Consider the following 19,669-nt stretch of genomic DNA (forward strand, 5'->3'; position numbering starts at 1 on the left):
ACAGTTCCAACAGTCCAGTCGATTAACAAGCAAATCTGGTTTGACTTTGTGCGCAAGCCAAAATCCCAGCACGTGTCCAGGTCACCTCTCCGTTTGTAGTTTTCCACGCACCGCTACGAGTTCACAGCTTTGAGGAGGCTAACGTAGTGAAGACATTTCATTACCTCATGTCCCAAAAAATAAATATTCCATTCCTCATCACGCCGTTAATGCCGCCCATGACAACATTCATGGTGATGTGGCCGTTCCGTGCCAGTAGTGAAGAGGCCAACACTAACAATCACATGACATCCTCCCTGATCATCTTTGGATTATATTAATACTTGGCCGGATTAATCGTTGTGCAGGCATATTATAAAAATATACATCGAGTATACACGTGGAATACAGAGGAGTACATAAATGACAATCATATCAGAGGATATTTAGAAAGCTCATGCTTATCAAAAAATGTGAGTCCGTGTTTCTGTAAAAGGCACCGGATGTGTCAGCCTCTCCTCTGCGTGGTGACGGACAGAAAATCCAGGAGGTCAAGAGTTATTGCTCCTCGGGGAGTGTGCTTTTCTCTCTCTCTCTTGTTTTAGTTCTACAGCGGAAAAAAAAGTTCTCCCACTGTCCATCCACTGAGATCTAGTGTGTAGAAAAAGGAAACATGCAAGAGGACGTCCACGCCTGGCCCTGGTCGAATGGGAAATCACATGTACATTGGTGAGCCACTTAAAAGTTTAGCTACCTGTTTAGCTACTGTGCGTGGAGAGAAAGACATGCAGGGGGGGGGGCGAGCTGAAAGGAATCATACAAGTACATGCATTCACTATGTTCAAGGTGCAATTTGTGTATAGATGCCGTTTATCTATACTGACTTTTTCCTCTAAGGCGTCACGAATAAATATAGCGAGAGCCTCATTTCCACTTGGCTGTATGCATTTTCATTTATAAAAAAAAAAAAAAAAAATCCCAGGCGGTGATGATGGAATGAATTGAAAGCGCCATTTATAAAAAATAAAATAAAAGGTGTGCTGCTTGTTTATGGCTACTGTTAGCACACTTCACTGTGCCTTGGTTTTATTTACTTTTTTAATTAAGTGGCAAATTCCCAGCTCTTGTTTCATTGAGGAGAATAATGTTGCGCTGGTTGGATGTAGCTCTGGATTTAGCGACTTGAATGCTACTAAGTGCTGCATACTGTTTAGCGGGAATGAGGCTAATGCTATCATGCTTTACAGAAATAAAAATACCAACATGCTGAATGCCACATTGCCTGTGATGGAATTTTTAAGAGTTTGACTTGGTTTTAGATGAAAAAATATGGAGGAACTCTAAAAGAAATGATATTGCTTAGTGAAATTGCCTCCCCCCCCCCTGAAAAAAAAAGTAGGGCATCCAAAGTAAAAAAAAAGTTCAGCCATACTCAGAGTTACTGAGAGATGGAACCTGGACGTAAAAAAAGCTTCCAGAGTGCACCGGTTCCTTCAGCATTTTTTTTTTCTGCCACTGGCTGGGACAACCTTTACAGATGGTTGGCTTGTGAGACGGGTGAAGAAAAGCTCGGAGGCCTTCTCAACTGGTGATATCACCCGAGATATCATTTCAAAGGCTACATTCACAGTAGCAAGACGGGGGAAGGGGGAAAAAAAAAGCTTGCTCATGTAGTAAGGCAAGGGGAGGATGAAACATAGAGGTGGAACAAAAAGAAATAAAGTTCAGGCTGGACAGAGAAGCCCAATCCAGTGAGGCAAATGATGTGATAAATCGAACAAGACTGTCCATGGCTTGAAGCTATACAAAAATTAGAGCACAAAGAGGGCTTAAAAAAAAGCTACAAATGTCTGCTGTGATGCTCTCATACATTATTTTTTTTTTTAATTGGTATATCCAATTGGTTTAAATATGAGGGCCATGACTGGTGAGTGGTACAAAATGGCCACAGCAGGAAACACTGTAGACGAGGCATTACGGTGTTGTTCCTTTTTTTTTTTTTTTACTTGAGGTCTGGTGTGTTTAAGACAAGAGCCCTGTCAATTCACAAACTACATAGGAGGGGGCTCAAGTGCTACATCTCCTGCAAATAGAAAAGGCCCAGCATAGTGGGAAGGATTGAACAATTAATTGATTAAATTGAAGCGTGATTAGCCTATTGCTTTTCCTGTCGTTCAGAGGATTGGGCTTTTTGGCTGATGTGAGAGGAGACACACACAAAAAAAAAAAAAATGAGGTCATGAGAATGAAAGCAGTGAAAAAAAAAAATGGCCGGCAGGGGTTAAAAATGTGCTCGTGAGCTCATCGTCTGCAACGAAAAGCAGCAGGATGCTAATCTGCCGCTGAGGCTGCGAAGGCTGGTGCTTGATTGAGTCCCCATGTCTCGTCTTCGGGTTCGAACCTGAGGACTTGCAGCCCCTTCTACTGGCCAACTTGAGGAAGATCGAGGGCTGAGGTTCAGGTTTTTGAGGTTCCCTCCTTGCTCTGTTCTTTCAGTCCGTGTGGTTGTTGGCAAGCTTTTTCTTGTCCTCTTTTTCTTTCGGCGCTTTGGATCCAGCCAGGACCTTGTAGCAACCTCGGGTGATCTTAAACATCCAGATAGTGTTCAAGATGTCCAGGGCCACGCAGGAGGTGATCCAGGCTATCTGGGCACCCAAACCCAAGCGCTCAAAGTCTTCAGTGCCAAATGTGGCAAACACGCTTGCCCAATAGGACGGCATGACGGCGATCCGCACCAGGAAGAAGACCACGGCCATCGCGACGCCATTGACCACGACCATTCTGTTTGAGCGGGGGTATTTTAATGCTTCAAAGAACCACCTAGAAAGATCAGCGACATACAAGCAAAATCTTAGACTCAATCCTATTTTTTTAGAGCTGTCCAGACATGGGTCATTGATTAACAGAAATATTCTGTATATATATTTATCCATCACAGCATGGAATTAACTCAACTTTTTAAATTTTGTTCATTTTCCAGACCCACCCAAGTTAATTAGTTGATTATTCCTATTCATAATTTTAAGGTTTCTTGCATTGAGTATAGTGCACGCAGAATTCAGAATTATTTTTGTCCACTTGAGGTCGCCATAATCACATTATACAATCCACACTGTGGTATTTGTGATGTTGACTGTGTACCTTTTATTTTAATCACAATCACTTTAAATAGTTTATTTCTTACACCGTCCAAAATCTTTTTTAAAAAAAACTGTCACTTTTATTTTAAAAAAAGGAATACAATTTAAAGAATACTTCTTCATTAACAAAGATTTTAGCAGCTTAGCATGAATATGTTGCAATATGTCTCAATAAAAATCTACCCCCCCCAAAAAAAATCCATTCACTCCTACCAAAACTCACCTTTGATTCACAAAAGGTGTGGATAGTTCCGAAATGAGACGAAAGTTGGCAAAGTAGGGCAGCACGCCGCGTGTCTGAAATGACCCAAAGCGAGTTGTCATTAATAATACAGAAAGTATGTTAATCAAAGGAGTTTATTTATAAAGTTTTGATCTAAAACAGGCCTTACCAGCACATAACCATATGCATATAGCGCCGCCAGGTGGTGACAAACGAAAAATCTGTCCCCCATGGTGCTCCAATTACATGCGAGCAGCAACAAATCTAGAAAAGAAAGGCGAGCTATTTAAGTAGAGCTGAAAAAATCGTGTACGTGGTGATTAGCAAAGGTCAAAACTATTTAAAACAACATTCTGCATGTTTTGTAGATCACAAGCCTATTTTTGGTGTTTTACATCATATCAGTATAGCTTGACCTTGGACAAGGCGAGATAAAAATAAATAAAATAAAAACTCACCGTACAGTAGGTAGCCACAGGTAATAGCTACATTTAATTTAACCATACTTGGGTCCCCCCTGTGGAATAGCAAAGAACATTATGTTAAAATAAAAAAACACTGATAGCTAATCTACTTCAGTAAAGAGAACACTTGAGACTAATCAGAAATCCCATTCAAATTATTCATGATTGTCTACTGTCCATGAGCTTTAACAGCCTCTGAGATAGCAGATTAGAAATTACATTCCGCTTCGAAGTTATTAAAGCTGTCATGAAGAGACGCAAGGCATGTAGTGATGAAATTCGATCTTTTCTGTATCGCTGACAGCGTTGATGCAAGTAGCATCTGTCCAAAATAACAATGAGGCATCGGATGCTGGAAGGAGTCAGAGTCGGGTGTCGTTTGGCAAACGAGCGCTTTAACGTCTGTGTAACGGAGACGCTAATTCGTACGGACTTTAATAACATGAGCACCGGCGGATCACGTTCTCCCGTAGATGACCTCTGATTTTACTGTCAAATAAAAAAAAATAAAAAATGCATTATATGCAATTGATGTTTATAATTTTCTGTCGACATTTTTTTCAAAGCTGTTTAGTTGTGACCATTTCAGCGTGAACAACAATACGGCTTTTGTATTACGGCTCTTAATGACGATCTAACAAATCTGATTGGCTGAAGGATTATTGAGGTGTTGCAATGTGGATAAGAAGGAGGAAACGCTGAGAAATTCCATCAAGGACGTCTCAGACTATGTTGCAAACTCTTACACAAACATTTCCAAAGCAAAAAAAAAAAAAAAAAAATCGCCTTTTCCTTGCCTCGTGAAGGGAATTAAAATGAAGGACTCCAGTTCTCAGAGCAGATGCAGCTCGGTCCCCCCCCCTTTTGTCCCTTCTCCTTTTTATCCAAACCCCCCAAGTCCCCATCACACCCAAATTTCTTTTCTCCCGCTATGAGCAACACTGACCGGGGGCCAAAAGGGAGACAATGAAAGAGAAGGAGGTGCGCTGCATTGATTTGACAGAGACGTAAGGGTGTTGCAATGGACACTGAGACAGACCAGGCTGAAAGTGGGGACACATGGGGGGAAAAAGAGAGAGAGAGAGAGGGTGTGTAAGATTAAGCTGTGCTGTGGATTGCTATGAAAAGAAGCCTTGTTAGTTCGAGTTGCTGGGAGAAGTGGCGGTCTCGAGAGGAAGGGCAACTGGGAAATAAGATGAGGAAGAAGGAAGGGGTGTTGCAAAGAAGTTAAATGTTAAGAATGACAGCTCTAAGAAAAAAAAAATAGTCATATGCATTTTTTTTTTTAAAATGTAACACTCACCAGACAGGATTGGTGTTGACAGCCTCATCGAAGCATAAAATGTACAAACAAAAGAATCCCACGATCAGAGCGTGAACCGTCGACACCAACCTGGAAGACAACACGTGGATTGAGAAGAAAATTTGAATTATTAGTCTATATTTATTTAGTCTATTTATTTGTGACTAAAATAATAATTAGAATTATTTCACATTAGTCTATTTATTTATATTTATTTGTGAATAAAAATAATAATTTTTTCACGAGTCTATATTTACATCCAACGGCATTCTCGTTACAGACCAATGAGAAATTCACAAGTGAAATAATAAGCCAATTAAAAGGTGCAAAAAATATAATTGGGACAAATGACGGATGGACGAGCTTAAGAAATAGTCAAAAGCGTAGTTCATGAAACATGCACGTCTTTGTTTGAACATGCAGACTTCCTCCTTGCACTTGTGGTTACATAACAAACAAGTTGAATGGTGTCTGGTTATGCAATCATCCACCAGTATTGCCCTTTAACTTGTTGTGGGCTATTAGTAAAGAGATCCCTCTGCTTTTAAATATTAACCGTCAATGGAAGGAATCTAATAACATGGAGTCAACAAGGGGGGTGTTACGCAACTTACAAATAGCAGGTTTTTCCTTCTGAACTTTACCTGGATGTTTTTCTTATTTTTTTTTTTTTTACGGCAGAGTTGTGATCACTGCTGTGTTTGTACGGAATAATTCTGTTTGGCTTAAACGGTTGCGTCATCAAAAATTATTTGCTTTCGGGGGCCAACTCAAATAGAAAGTATGTTGATACTGGATTTCTTAGAAGAGGGTAACTTTAGTTTATGGAGCTTTTTGCTTAATGCAAACTGAAAATGAAATTATTTTTGAAAATGTTGACTGTTTTTCTTTGGTTGCTGCAACTCACCGTGAGTTCCACTCTGTCTGCTTGTTGGGAGGCAGCAATGGATAACATGGTGAGATGGCTGAAGAGAGTAAAGGACTGGCCACCGAGAAGAAGAACTGGAAACCTACAAAGCTACCAGCGACCACAGCCAACTCTCTAGTCTCCATCCCTCACCTAAAGATGATAGGAGGGCACAGAGAAGGGGAGAAGGTGAAGAAGAGCGACACTCGGGGTTAATAAAATGAGCGACTACTCAATTCACGCTGTCCTCCAGGAGAAGATGAATGGGATAACATGAGTCTAAATACAAGAACAGAGGTAGAAAGAAGACACAAAAATATCAACTCATTCACTACCAGTGATGGGTATAGACGTCACATTTGTATTTTAACTCAATTTTTTTTCTTTTTTTAAAAAAAAAAAAATTACAAAAACCAAGCATCCACTAGTCGTTTTAAGGAATAGCCAGGCATCACACAGTATCGCAATGCACTGATCCATTTCAGGTATACAACAGCTCAGCCTGTAATCTAATCTGTTTTGGGACTTGTTGATGTCGTAAACCCACGTGCGAGAGCCCTTCTAAACGGTTCAGGGTGGCTGGCCCTGCTTCACCAGATTAAAAATACAACGGCGACTTCATCTGATGATTACACTTTCCATCTTGGAGGAAAAGTTTACAAATCCACATGTCGTATTCTAAGACTGTATTATAGAAAAGACCAATCCTTTATCAGCGATTACAAAACGTCTTTCGGGTCCGGACTCTGACCCGATAAATTCTGATTAAAACGTCGACTTTATGTAAGGCATTTTAAGCGCTCAGTTGAGAGAGCTGATGATTAGAGTTCCAAAAGGCAGAGTTTACGAGGAACCGCTAACAAAGGAAAAGGTCAGTTGGTGACGATGTAACCAAACCAAATATGGAAATTTTACGCAACACGATTCTGATATGGATGCTCTTATCAAACACATGACAATGCATAGGCGTCAACAAGAGCTAGCGTGACAACATGAACAATAATCCATAAATATTACAATTAAATGCTGCAGTTGGCATTTGCTGACTCATCAGTTTTCTTAGGTCAGCGCATGACACTTGAGGCATGTCAGCTGCTATATTTACACTTATTTGACCTACGTGATGGATGCATAAAGAAAAATAGCCTGCTGGGAAACAAAGCACAGGAGTACATTAATTTATAACATCCATACAAACATGTTTTATTTAAACACAATATTACACAGTTAGACAAAATTTCATTGTTTTAACAACATTATTGCCTATTTCAAAATAATAGGCCTGTGACAAATGACATTTTTAAATGTTTGTCAAGAATCACTGGAGTAGATAACTTGAATAGCATAACACGCCCGATCACCCTGCATAATTTGGCTGTTCTAATATACAGTAATTAAAATATTTGTGCACGAATGCTTTTTTCTTTATTAAATAAATGCAATAAAAAATGTGGCGTGTTTTTTGTGGAGGGGGGGAGGGCTGGAACGGAATTGGCACATCACTGAGGGAAATTGAAATTGCTCACAAATTAAACTCAGTACATAAGGGAAGCATTGAAGATGAAATATCAAGTTCGAATCCTGGTTACCCCCTAAATCAATCATTCCAGTGCAAGCTCTCTTCTATCGAGCATGCTGAATGCACCATTGAAAACTAGCATGTTTAACAAAAAAAAGCAGAAGCATACCTCGTGCACGGACGGAGGAGCCAAACAACCCCCAGATCCTTATTGTCTGTTTCGGGGAGCCACGACGATCGTATGCTGCATGCGTCTGAATAATTCATGGGCATCCTTCACCTGGCAAGCTGCTTCCTTCGCGCACAGCCCCCCGTGGGAGGAAGCAACACGGATGCTCCTCACTGCGGCTGACAGCCCGGATAGAAGATCCACTCCTACGTCCACATTTGACCTTGTTCCCCATCTTGCCGCTGTCAGCAAATCGCCACTCGTGACATATCGACTACACATAAACAATTGAATTTCCTCTGCCTCGCTGGAGATCCCAAACCTTGCAGCCTGACTAAGCCATTTGCTACACCAGCAGTGTCTCGCTCTGCTCATCGGGAGTCAAAATAAGCAGCCAGCCAAATCTTACCAATGTCTTCCTGCAGGGTTGAGAAATGAATGCTGATTCATGGTTGGCATTTTATGATCGGATATCCCGTTTCAAATATTGCATAACGACATGCCAATTGGAGTCATTCTCCAGTCATGTGCATTGGCATCGTTCATCTTGATAATTAATATTTCTCGGCAGGGAGTGCGATTGCATATTTAAGCATTGCAGTCGATGCAGCGGTTATCAGAATAGAACAGTCATAGGCGTGGAACGAGTAAGCAGTAGAATTTCAGCAGGTAAAGTTATTATTGCTTCTAATTTATGCGTGCTCCTGCTGTTGCTGCAGCAACTGGCTAGGCGGGTGAAGCGTGCAGCCGAAGATTTCAAACGCACATCAAATTTGACGTACAATGATCACTTAAGCACGGCTACGTATTGCGTTTGACGTAGTGGTGGTAATGAGATCTGCGTTTACCTTTTTATCCGTCGCATAGGTCTGTGTGGCTCGGATAGGCTCCCCGTTTAGCCGCCGTCTTGTCCACTTTCTTACAACTTGACGACAGCTAGCAAGTCGGCTAAACTACAAGCTTGCCAGCTCTCCCACAGAGAGGAGGTAAAAAAAAATAAAAAATGAAAAAAAGCCTCCCGTGCCACGTAAACAATTCCGACGCAGCATTACAACTCAATATTAAATATTTTCTTTTTTGCTACTTTTATCTTTGCAGCAATACGTTTCCAATCATCAGTTGAGCGGCTGGGAAAGTTAAAACTCCCTTTATTTTGTTGACAGGCAAGAGCGACTCGTGACGTCTTAAAGGACACGCCCCCTTCTTGTGGACACGCCCCCTTTCGTAGGCAACGCCCTCGAGGAACAAAGGCCTCAGGAATCTTTAAATTAGCATCTGAGAACGAATCCTGCACCCGTTTCATAATTGGTTGATTATATTTGACAATATTTATTTCATCTCTCATTTTAAAATATAATCAATACATTCATATCTCAGGGGAAACACAACTAATACTGCAGCTGTGTTGCACACCAGACAAAACAAGTCCATAAAACTGTACTTGGACTCCCCTGTGGCCCCTCTTCTGTTATAGTCTCTATACATGAATGAACATCCTCATAGGTCTAAAACCACACAGTCTGCTCACCTCAATGATATACTCTAGATAATCATAAAAGCATCTGATTACTTTCCAGAGCATCTGTAAATAGTCAAATTGATTCAATCATCATTATCTGAAACCCAAACAGAAAATGTCCCTGTCTCCTATAACCACAATATTATTTATTTAGTCACACATCGGAGATAAAGACTGCTAGAAATGTAAGCAATGTGATAATATCCACAAAAAAACATCAAAATCATGTTAGCATAATGCAACCAAAACACTCTTGGTCCACAAGCACATTATTTTTAGCTACTGCAACAGCACTGCCATAAACTTTGCATTTACAAAGATTAAAATGTTCACTTGTTGTAATAAATCATCTCTTTAACTTTAAAAAAAAATTTGGGCAAATTCTGAAAAGTGCACAGCTTCTTCCAAACACATACTTAATAAATAGAGAAAATTCAAATTATAATTTGAATAATCAAAATTCAACCAAACACATAGTTAATAAATAGAGAAAATTAAAATTATAATTTGAATAATCAAACGTCAACCAACTGCGTGAATTGTAACGTCAGTTTAAGACTGGTTTATCTGGTTCTTCTGCTTACAAGATGTCGACTTCCCAGTCAAATCATGAACGATTCATGTTTTTACCGCTTGTCTAAGGTCACCTTTGCACGCTATCAATACGCTGAGGAGCTCAATGCAGACTGACAATGATTTTCTTCTTATTGTCTTTCTCACTCTGTTTTGTTCAGGCCTGGTCAGCTAAACAATGGCTCCACATCAGCAGCTTCTTGACATCGTAACCGTTTGCAAGATGCTTCCATTTTACACTTGGCCTGATCTGTGAAGCGACTGTGGGCCAAATCAGAAAAAGAGCTGATGTGAGTAAAAGGGGAAAAAAGTACTTAAAGGCACTGTGTAGCGTGAAACACGATTCATGCAGCTGACTCACTCTTTGTGCAGTTGAGCCAGGGTGTGAATTTTTCTTATTTGGAAAAGTCTCACTTGGCATTTGTTTTGATTATGATTATAGATGGCAATATATGCACAGAATATATATTTGTGTCATTCCAAAGTATTTCAATAAATTGATTTTTTTCTAATAAACCTTTTAAAACATGCATAAAATGCTTGCAAGGTTTTTTTTGTTACCTTGATATTAATATTGAGCAATATCAATTCATCAAATCCATCAAATATGACTAACAAAGTGGGGCTGACAAAAGAAATTGCTGGAATTTATGAATTTATACATCGAGACATGGCCATCAATTATTTGTGTAAGTAGCAATTGTGGTTTCCTCCATGCGAATGAAAATAAATAAATAAATAAATAAAAATAAATAGATAAATAAATAATATATCACACAATATGTAGATACTTAGGGTCTACCAACCACAAGGGGGCACTCTATTACTGTCTATTGCAAACATTCTTTTGGTATGAATGAGTGACTTCAGGGCTTCGTATAGTAAATTTAAATTTAAACTAAACGTGGGTCATCGATGATATATATTAACAAAAATACACGAGTACTTCTCCAGACTAATTTCTCTAAGCCGATTTTAATTTACATTTCTCAGCATGAAATTTCATGTCCCACATGACCTTCTGTGATGAACCTATAATGATTATGGTAATGAGAACAACAATGACATTGTTGTATCAGCAATGTAATTAAATACAACAGTCTACTTCTTCTCACCGCAGTCCGGACGGCTTGCTTTCATCAAGATGTGAGACCTCTGACGCCCGAGCAATGTTGTGCAGGTTGTCAAACACAATTTAAAAATATCATTTTATATTTAATTGGCTTTCGTCAAATATATACATTCATTTAAAGCTCTTAAACATTAAAGAGGACAATTTGAGACAAAATACTTTTTCCATGCCACTTTCTGTGATACATCAATTCAGTAATAATGATGATTATAATGAAAAAGTACAGCATGAGTAACAAACAAAAACACTTGACGAAACAAATTATTATACAGTCGTCCGTAGTCAATTACAGTAATTATTCGACTCCCTTGAGCCTGCTGAGCAATGTTTGAACTTTGGATGTCCAAATATTTAGTTATCCCAGGAGGGGTCTAATTAATATGCAATGCTGCAAGTAGCACATAAAAAAACAGTTTTTTACCAATGTTAGTATAATCAGATGAAACATTGAATTACAATTTTGGAATCTATGCATGTAGCACTTGCGTGTTTGGCCGTATGTTAACTTGTGAGTTGACGTAAATGCTTGATGACAACATGGAAAATGTGTTAGAAATCTAAACCAAGTTGACGCTGAAAATCATGGCACAGTAATATCTCCTTGATTTTGGAAAAATACAAACTTTTGATGTTATTTTGACACAATTGAACACAATCACCATAATTATTCGCATTCAATTAATTGATTAACCTGTCGATCGGTGCATCTCTAAGACGACTAATGCACATAAAAAAATAAACTCCATAAAATCATTTGCAATAATTCAAAGTTATGTAATCTGTTAGCGGACACAAGATGGCAGACTTGATATTCCTAACTAGTAACATATGACTCCATTTAGCTCCAGGAGGAGTAGTTTCATTTTTTTTTTTTTTAACATTCCACAAATTGTTCTTCTATTTATACAATGAGGCCAACTTTTGCAGCATTTCCTAGAAAAAAAAAAAAAAGAGAGAAGAAAGTGAGCAAACAATATTAAAACTTAAAAGTCTCACCGGACAGAAGCTATTTCAGCAGAGTCAGATCGTAACGGAATTTGGAATAATGTAATGTAGGTTTGAATCTAAAGCACTTTGACTAGTTGTGTATAAAAAAGTGAGGGGAGGGGGGGGAAGTTCTCCTTAAGTTTGTGCTGTGCCATGAGCATCTCATTCTCCACCCACACAAGCAACTAAAAAAAAAACCTCAACAGCAGCTCAAACATTTGTATTATTTGGCGAATGGACCTTTTTTTTCTCCACATCTGAGCGGCTTCGGCCTTCTGTGTTATGACCGGCGCTGCCACATCTGGATTGTGTGTCGGTGTGGGTTTTGACGACTCTTGCCACATCTGGTCTGGATGCAGCTGCCACGCCCCTCACGCTTCTGGACAACCTTGTGCAGACACCTAGCTGTCACTCCGGGTTACCGACAGTCCACCTCACTGTCCGAGGTGAGACGCTGCTACATGGGCGTCCGCAAAGCCACATCTGCAAAGACTGTGTGTGTGTGTGTGTGTGTTTGACTTCATGTTTATCCTCAGGGTTGGGGGCTTCACACCTCTCGGATAAACACACATCTGGAAATACACACCTTGTTGAGAGCCAGACAGTGTTTATGAGTAGAATACTAACAAGTTAAAAGATGGATTACAAAATGTTGCAACTCCATTTAAAAAGAACTGTTCATTTCTAGAAATAGATTATGACATCATATCAAATGTACATTTCACCATTTGCACAATAATGTGTCAAAAAATGTAGCTGCTGAGAAAAAAATAAAATAAATTAAATGAATAATTTACTTTCTCAATACAGACATATGCAGTGTTGGAAATTTAATAGAATAAAATCTGTCCTTTTTTCTTCATTTATCAATATTGACAAATGCCCTGCCTTTTCCTCTCCTGCACTTCTGCTCACTTTTAGTGCAGTTGTGGACCTTCAGATTAGTGCAACAAGCATCTTTCCCCCCCCCCCCAAGCACTCCACCACTGTAGAATCTCGATTCTAATTAACAGAGATTACAGCAATTAGCAGACCATTAATCACACCCTTATTAGTTTAACTGGGCAGGGAAAGGGAAAGAGAGGCAAGGAGTGTATGGAAAGTGCAATCGGATGGGAAATAATAAGAAAAGAAAAGATTGTGGCGGGGGGGGGGGAGAGCGCCTCGTCGGCAAAAGTGCTTATACGATTTTTTTTGTTAGAATTTACAAACGCACCTTTATCCCCCTAAATAAGATTATCCGAGATATTTGAGTGTGTGTAAGGTGGGGGGGGGGTTGTGTGTGTGTTAAGGAAGTGAGAGCGAAGCAGCTTCAGAGGATGAATTTCTAAACATGCTCCTTGTGATACCATCTTCTTTCTCCTCCCCCCCCCACCTCCTCTACCCCGCACTTCACGCATCACCTCCTCCCCCCCCCCCCCCCCCCCCTCACCAACTCGCCTGCTCCCCCCATCAGCAAGAGGGGTCAAATGTTATTCCCTCCTCGTTGTCACGGTTGCCAATCACCTCACATTCTGTAGCAACTGTTTCCAAGGCAACGCAGGGCTCCGGTTGCCAGGCACCGAGAGCAATGCATGTGATTGTTACATATTTATTTAATTCTATCTTTATCTATTTGTTCATTCTAAATGCGTACGCACTCCAAGGGTGAATGCCAGACACACACGCTCAAGCTTTTCTTTATGCACACGACCATGAACTTTATCTTTTTCTTCATTTAGAAACACGCGCATATGCATATGGCTCGACCGCACACACACACGCAGTTCCAAACCCCCCAACGTGAACGAAGCAACTCATCTGCATGTACCACAGGTGTGAAACGTGAGTAGTGGATGACAAACAGTCATTATCATAGCAATAAGGATTCTAATCTGAAGTCGGCTCTCTTCTTCTGGCCTTCTGTTGGCCCCTCTCATCTACCTTGTCTCAGAGGAGCTGCACAGTGATAAAGACAGGCCCTAATGAGAGGGCACTTATTGCACTGTGATTTTCTCCCCCCCTCCTCCCCTCCTCCCTCACCCATCTCTGTCAACCTATACCTGCGGTATCTTTTCTCTTTCCAGCCATCCCCTCCGTCAAATCCCTCCAGCCCTTTATTTGCTTAGATAAATATTTCAGGGTAATTGTAATGGAGTGACCCATCAAAGTGGAAATTACGCCTTACACCTAGACGTACTTATTTATTCCAACTCTATTGTCTCAGTTTGCTTTTCTTGCGCTAGGGCCATTAGAGCGGCTCCTCTGACCGAGGTTGCTTTGGGTATCTTGCTCTCATAGGAGGCATATTCAATTTGTTGCCATGTTTTTTTTTTTTTGGGGTTGCATTCTTGTTTGCTCTGCAAGCGTGAGGAATAAGATTAATTATGCTCATTTGTCCACCCTATGCCAAGAAAACAGTGATGAATTATAGGTGAATGAAGAGTTGGCTATGTAGGCAGCCAGCATGATTGTATGGTGCAGTACTGCAGAAATGAACAATATAAAATTCGGGGTGGGCGTGATCAGCAGAAACGTGCATAAGATGTATAAATGAATTAGCATTGATTGAATAAGTGAATCGTTAAGTGTTGTTGTTGTGTATTATTTCAAGAGGTCGGAGAGGATGATTGGTTCACCGATAAGGAGTCACTTTACTAAATGTTTCAACAGACATTAGTAGACGTTCTCCCATTAGCCAGTCTAATAATTATTTTATTTCAACCTGACATTTTGTCTAACTGCAAAATTAATGACTCCCAACCCAATTAGTCATTAAATGGCCGAGGATGATGTTCTTCTTAAATGTAATACGTCGTAGTGGATGCTGAATGAACACAAATGATTATATTTATGCTAATAGCCCAAGTTGAGTTTTAAGATTGGTCACACAAAATAATTAATTGCCGCAGTTGCCTAAATTTTCCTTTTAAATGAATATGCGTGAATGTTTTTCTTTTTTTAAGACAATAATTATTAATTTTTTTGTATTAATTTACACTTATGCTTATTTTATTTATATAAATATGTCAAATATTTCTATCACAAACCTCCAAACTACAATAATGAGTAGTTTTAAACATGATACATTGATTTCTTTCAACTTTATTTCTATTTTCTTTATATATGTTTGTCTGCAAAAGGCGACTTTGTAACGTAAGTATTATTGTATTGTATTATTATTATTGTGACGTGGGGAATTTATCTAAACAGACAAAAGAATAAGAAGCGCTCATCTAATTGTCTTGGAGCTCTGCGATCATCACGAATGACTTCAGCATCCAATTTACGAGTAAAAAAAAAAAATCAAACCGGTGAGGCAAGTGATCAGTGTATGCAGGGAAATCAATTAGATCTTTAATTGCTGTGCGGATGGGGAGGTAGAAATATTGCCTACACGTGCACGCGCACATCTCGCTAACACACACACACACGCACAGTGGCGCTGGTGTAAGTGGAGTCTCTGGGGAGTGGCGTGGAGAATCCTCTTGGCTGGGATTTTTCAGGCTTTAGCACACAGACACAGCTGCTGTCAAAGGGCCTTTTACATGGATGTGCCCCACTATCACATTGTGAAATAGAGGGATTTGAATAATCTTATTACACCCCATTACAATAACACTAATATGATCCAATGCCTTACAAGTCAATGAAGTGGAGCAGCCATGTCAAGCCGCTGAATCATGACAAATCGTCAACAGTTTAATCTGGAAAAAAGAAAATATGATTTGATCCCAACAGGCTCATTTGTCAGTTTGTCCTATTAGTCTCCTCCTCGCAGCGCATCTTAAAGTAGACTGAGATTTATTTCCGACTTTCTAAATGTGCCCCCACCTGCCCGCCAGTCTGTTTGCCCGCCCGTCTGCCCGCCAGCCTGTCTCGATATTGCATTTGCTCTTTGACTGTGACCTTATACACAGCAGCAAGTGCAACTGCCGGACCTGCTGTCCTGTCGAGCATAGTCGTGTCTCGCTGCCATCAGGGGCCCAGACTCCCTGCCTCGGTTGCCCTGCACCGATTCCTCAATGCCCCCCCCCCCTCCCTCCCTCCACCATGTGCACTTATTGGATTCCCCTCTTCGCCATGCACTCTGATAAGGGCATCTGTCAAGCGGATGAACAAGCCAAGCTGAAAAGGTGTGTGATGCACGCTTGGAAGGTTCTTACTTCCTGCAGAGGGCCGGGAGGATGCTGGGCGGAGGAGTGTTGTTGGGACCACGAGAACAAGAGTGGAGAAGCTTCTCAAGACCATGGGAGGAGAACGTTGACGATCACGCCGCTGAAGGAATAACGTGAGGCCGATGACAACGGCTTCCGCTCAGCTACGCGTATTCTCAAGCAATAACATCGACATCTGTATTATCAACCCAAGAATACCCGTGGTCGAGACGGGAGCAAACGGTCAAACCACCTCTCTCCCCTCTACAGCGCTCGCTCGCTCGCTCGCTCCCATCCCCCCACTTGTGAGTCTGACGCCATATAGCAGGAGAGCTGGAGGGAAGGGTGGGGATTTCAGAAGCTGCGGAAACTGACCAGGTCCTGCAGGAAAAGGGGAGACAGGAAAAAAAAATTGTAATTGATATGAAAAAAATAAATAACACCATCCAAGACGAGCAGTCACACGTTCTATTTGTGGAAGTGTTGTATCTGGAAGTCATAAAAAAATAAAATCATTATTTAAAAAAAGTCAGTGAGATTCTATTTAGACATCAACTAATTAATTGAATCATTAAATTAATTAATTCATAATTAAAAGCCAGTATAACTGCTTCAAGATGACTGAAATTTATCATTGGGTTTCATTTATTAATTCATTATAATTTAAGATGAATAAATGACAAATAATTTAAAAAAATGTTCCACACTAGCATGTTCTTTGCTTCCACAAGAAATCCAAACTTTTTTTTTAAGCTTTTTCTTTTCCTTTCTAAACTAGTCACTGTTTCAGTTAGTTAAACCACAAGACAGAGTAGATAAAAAAAAAGGAAAATGTTGACTGCTGAATGTGATGGACTGCTTTGCTTACACGAGTAGTCACTTTACCGCGGTGCACAAGGGTGCAATAACATTTTTTTTTCCTTTTTTTCGGAACCCTGACTGAGCGCGAGTAAAGAAGTGGAAGATGTGAGCGTCTCCATCCCCGTTTCGGAGTTTATCAGTAGGCACCACAGTTGCACGCATACATCTGAGGCAGTTGGGGCAGCCCCCGCAGTGCTCTGAGCTCGGGGCCCCCATGCTGAACACAAGTAAAGAAAGCAACAGAGCAAAAAAGATTAAACAAAAAAAAAAAAAAAAGGAAGACAGGACTGAAAGACGGAGGAAGTGTGGATGTGTGATTTCGTGTACATGTGTGAGAGAAAAAAAAAAAAAAAGGAAAAGCAAGCAGTGTAAGGAAGCAAAAAGCAGTGAGGAGAGTCAGAAATGTCAGCCAGCCAAATGAGAATGGAAAGAAAAAAAAATGGCTGTGCAATTTCAAAAGAGATGAAAGGGAAGAAATTGATAGAACAAGATGGAGTTATACACGCCTGTGTGCTCGGCGAGAGAGAGGGAAAAAAAAAGAAGAGGAAGGGGGTATGTATCAGCTGGGTTCAGACTGTCATTCTACGACATGATTGGCTGTGTCAGGAAGAGATAAGCAGTCTTCACATCCTTCTGCCCTCGCATCTTCAAGGCCCCGGAATCAAACGGTGAAGAACACTGCGGCACATTCCTCCGCGCTGAAAGAGACTACATGAAAGGAGTAATTCCTACTATTATTCTAAACACCTCTGTATGTGAAATAGCGCACTCGTTCAAAGTGCTGGAAAGTGATGAAAAAAGGAGAAAACCACACCGGGATAAGGCTCGGAAAATGTTCTTCCTAGGAGATAGCCGGATGTCACCTTTGTGGATCCCGCAGGCAACAATTGGTCTGCTTCATCGTAAGCGCTCGCATTAGATGGTATTAAGGAGATGGAGCGAGGACCGAGCGAGTATCCCCCCCCCTTTGCTTAGTCTGACTTCCTGAGGGACCTGCTCTTAAAAGTCCTTTCTCCTCGTGTCCAGCTGGTCTCGGCTGACCCTCGTGTCATCTAAATGAATCGCTCTTCGATAGATCTCCGGGATTACACAACGTACGATTGGTTTCCTCAAGCTTAAATCTTCACGTCGGAAGACAATAAGTTGTTCCTCGCCTGCTCTTACTGGATGATGTAAAAATCCACCCCCCCTTTTTAAACTTGTTGCTTTAGAGACCCGCACAGAGAAGACACAACGTGAAGACCCCGTGAGATTAGAACACAATGGAGAATTTGCCAAAACACAGTGTGTCTGCAAGGCTGCATAGGCATCACTAGCAATCTCCTGTGTGCTCCAAAACAGCTCCCCACTATGCGCCCGCATCAATTATTCAACATATTTATCTATGCAATCTGACGGCCTCTCCCCTCTAAAGCTCTGAACAAATTGCGGAAGCAGCTAATATCACTTCTGGCTCTGTGGTTCAAATCACCACGCTAGAAAAATCCCAAGAGAGGTTGTGGCGGAGGGAGTAAGGGAGGGGGGGGGGGGGCTGTAAACAATCACTTGACACTTAGCACTTATATTTTTTTCATCTGTCGAGCTAAATGCAGGCTGTGAACCGAACGCACCTCCGCTCGGGGGCAATGCATCAGTAGGGTCTTCTTTCATGAAAGAGACAATGGCAGTAAATGTGTGCATAGGAGACCTGTGGCGCTTTCACAATACCAACAAATCACTGCTTCCCTTCCCCCAAGTCACCACAATCATGCATTTGCACACACACACATGTACCCCCCCCAATTTCTTTCTTCCCCCCCTTGCTTTTCTCCAAACCAGCATTTAGCATGACACACGCTGAGGAGCCAGGGTAGCCAATTATCAAACAGATGTCAATGTATGCGTTGCAATACTAAGGGGAGCCCAATTACCGCGCAGATGTTTTGTTTTTTGCTCCTTTCACTCCTTGCTTTCTTAGCCAGCATCCCCTCCGCTCAAGGCCCTCGGAGGATTCCCCCAACACGCCATCAGCGCTACAATAAATACACAAAAAAAGAAAAAAAAAAAATCACCCTTCAGCAATCATGTATACACTCAAGGCCTCGTCCATATTTACACACTAAGGTACAGAATGGATGTCAATCAACGGGGTGAGTGTTGGAAGGTCAGGAAGGAGGTAGAGGGCCAGTTCAGCACCAAGGACAGCTCCCAATGGAGAGATCGGTGCTGCTTTGCTACGTTTCTAAATGGAAGTCTCCTCCTTTCAGCTAATGTGGACCAACACACACACACACACATACACACACACACACACACACACACACGCACACATATTGTGCTCGTACACAACAATCAACACGCTAGACACACATAAAAACTGCAATTTGGTAACCAACTGTTGCCACACAAACTATTCTCCATCTTATTGCCAACTAATCTTCATTGCCACCATTTCTTCTTCTGTTCGTCCCGTTTTAAAAAGGGGAGGGGGGAGAAAAGTGAAATACGACGCTCACTCAAAGCCCCCGCATGAAAGTGAGGAGATGGAACTTCATGTCTCTCTTTGCTGCTTGATCAATAGGAATTTAATGGACAAGGATTGAGTTCAGAGAGTTCATGCTTGCCAATGTGCCTGAAGGCTGAGCACGAGCACACACTGAGGCAGGCGGGTGGGGGGGGGGGGGGGGACACACCTCACACACAAACACACACACACAGAAATTGATGTTCTTTCTCTCGACGCACGCACTCATACCAACAAACACACATGTTGCCGAA

At 41.1% G+C, this 19,669-nt stretch overlaps 1 protein-coding gene across 2 annotated transcripts; it reads right to left on the reverse strand.

Moving 5' to 3' along the window:
• Positions 1 to 1,850: 1,850 nt before the first annotated feature.
• On the reverse strand, positions 1,851 to 8,890 carry tlcd4b (TLC domain containing 4b). Of its 2 annotated transcripts, XM_049744486.2 has the most exons (8): positions 8,553 to 8,890; positions 7,705 to 7,946; positions 6,017 to 6,169; positions 5,110 to 5,199; positions 3,801 to 3,859; positions 3,512 to 3,606; positions 3,343 to 3,416; positions 1,851 to 2,799 (listed from the first exon to the last, which is right to left on the reverse strand). In XM_049744486.2, exons 3-8 carry the CDS (start codon positions 6,160 to 6,162, stop codon positions 2,472 to 2,474), a joined length of 792 nt encoding a protein of 263 aa, XP_049600443.1. In that variant the 5' UTR covers positions 6,163 to 6,169; positions 7,705 to 7,946; positions 8,553 to 8,890; the 3' UTR covers positions 1,851 to 2,471. The 2 variants fall into 2 exon arrangements, with proteins under 2 accessions (XP_049600443.1, XP_049600442.1); XM_049744485.2 differs by lacking the exon at positions 7,705 to 7,946 and having other exon boundaries at positions 8,553 to 8,888.
• Positions 8,891 to 19,669: the final 10,779 nt, after the last annotated feature.

Source organism: Syngnathus scovelli, chromosome 16 (assembly GCF_024217435.2).
Source record: "Syngnathus scovelli strain Florida chromosome 16, RoL_Ssco_1.2, whole genome shotgun sequence".
Taxonomy (NCBI): domain Eukaryota; kingdom Metazoa; phylum Chordata; class Actinopteri; order Syngnathiformes; family Syngnathidae; genus Syngnathus; species Syngnathus scovelli.

Excerpts from the sequence above, each read along its gene's own strand:
- tlcd4b (XM_049744486.2), bottom strand. The coding sequence starts at position 6,162 with ATGGAGACTAGAGAGTTGGCTGTGGTCGCTGGTAGCTTTGTAGGTTTC. Across the intron at positions 3,860-5,109 it reads GTCAACACCAATCCTGTCTG|GGGGGACCCAAGTATGGTTA; the intron begins GTGAGTGTTACA and ends GCTATTCCACAG. Across the intron at positions 3,417-3,511 it reads ATGCATATGGTTATGTGCTG|ACACGCGGCGTGCTGCCCTA; the intron begins GTAAGGCCTGTT and ends GGGTCATTTCAG.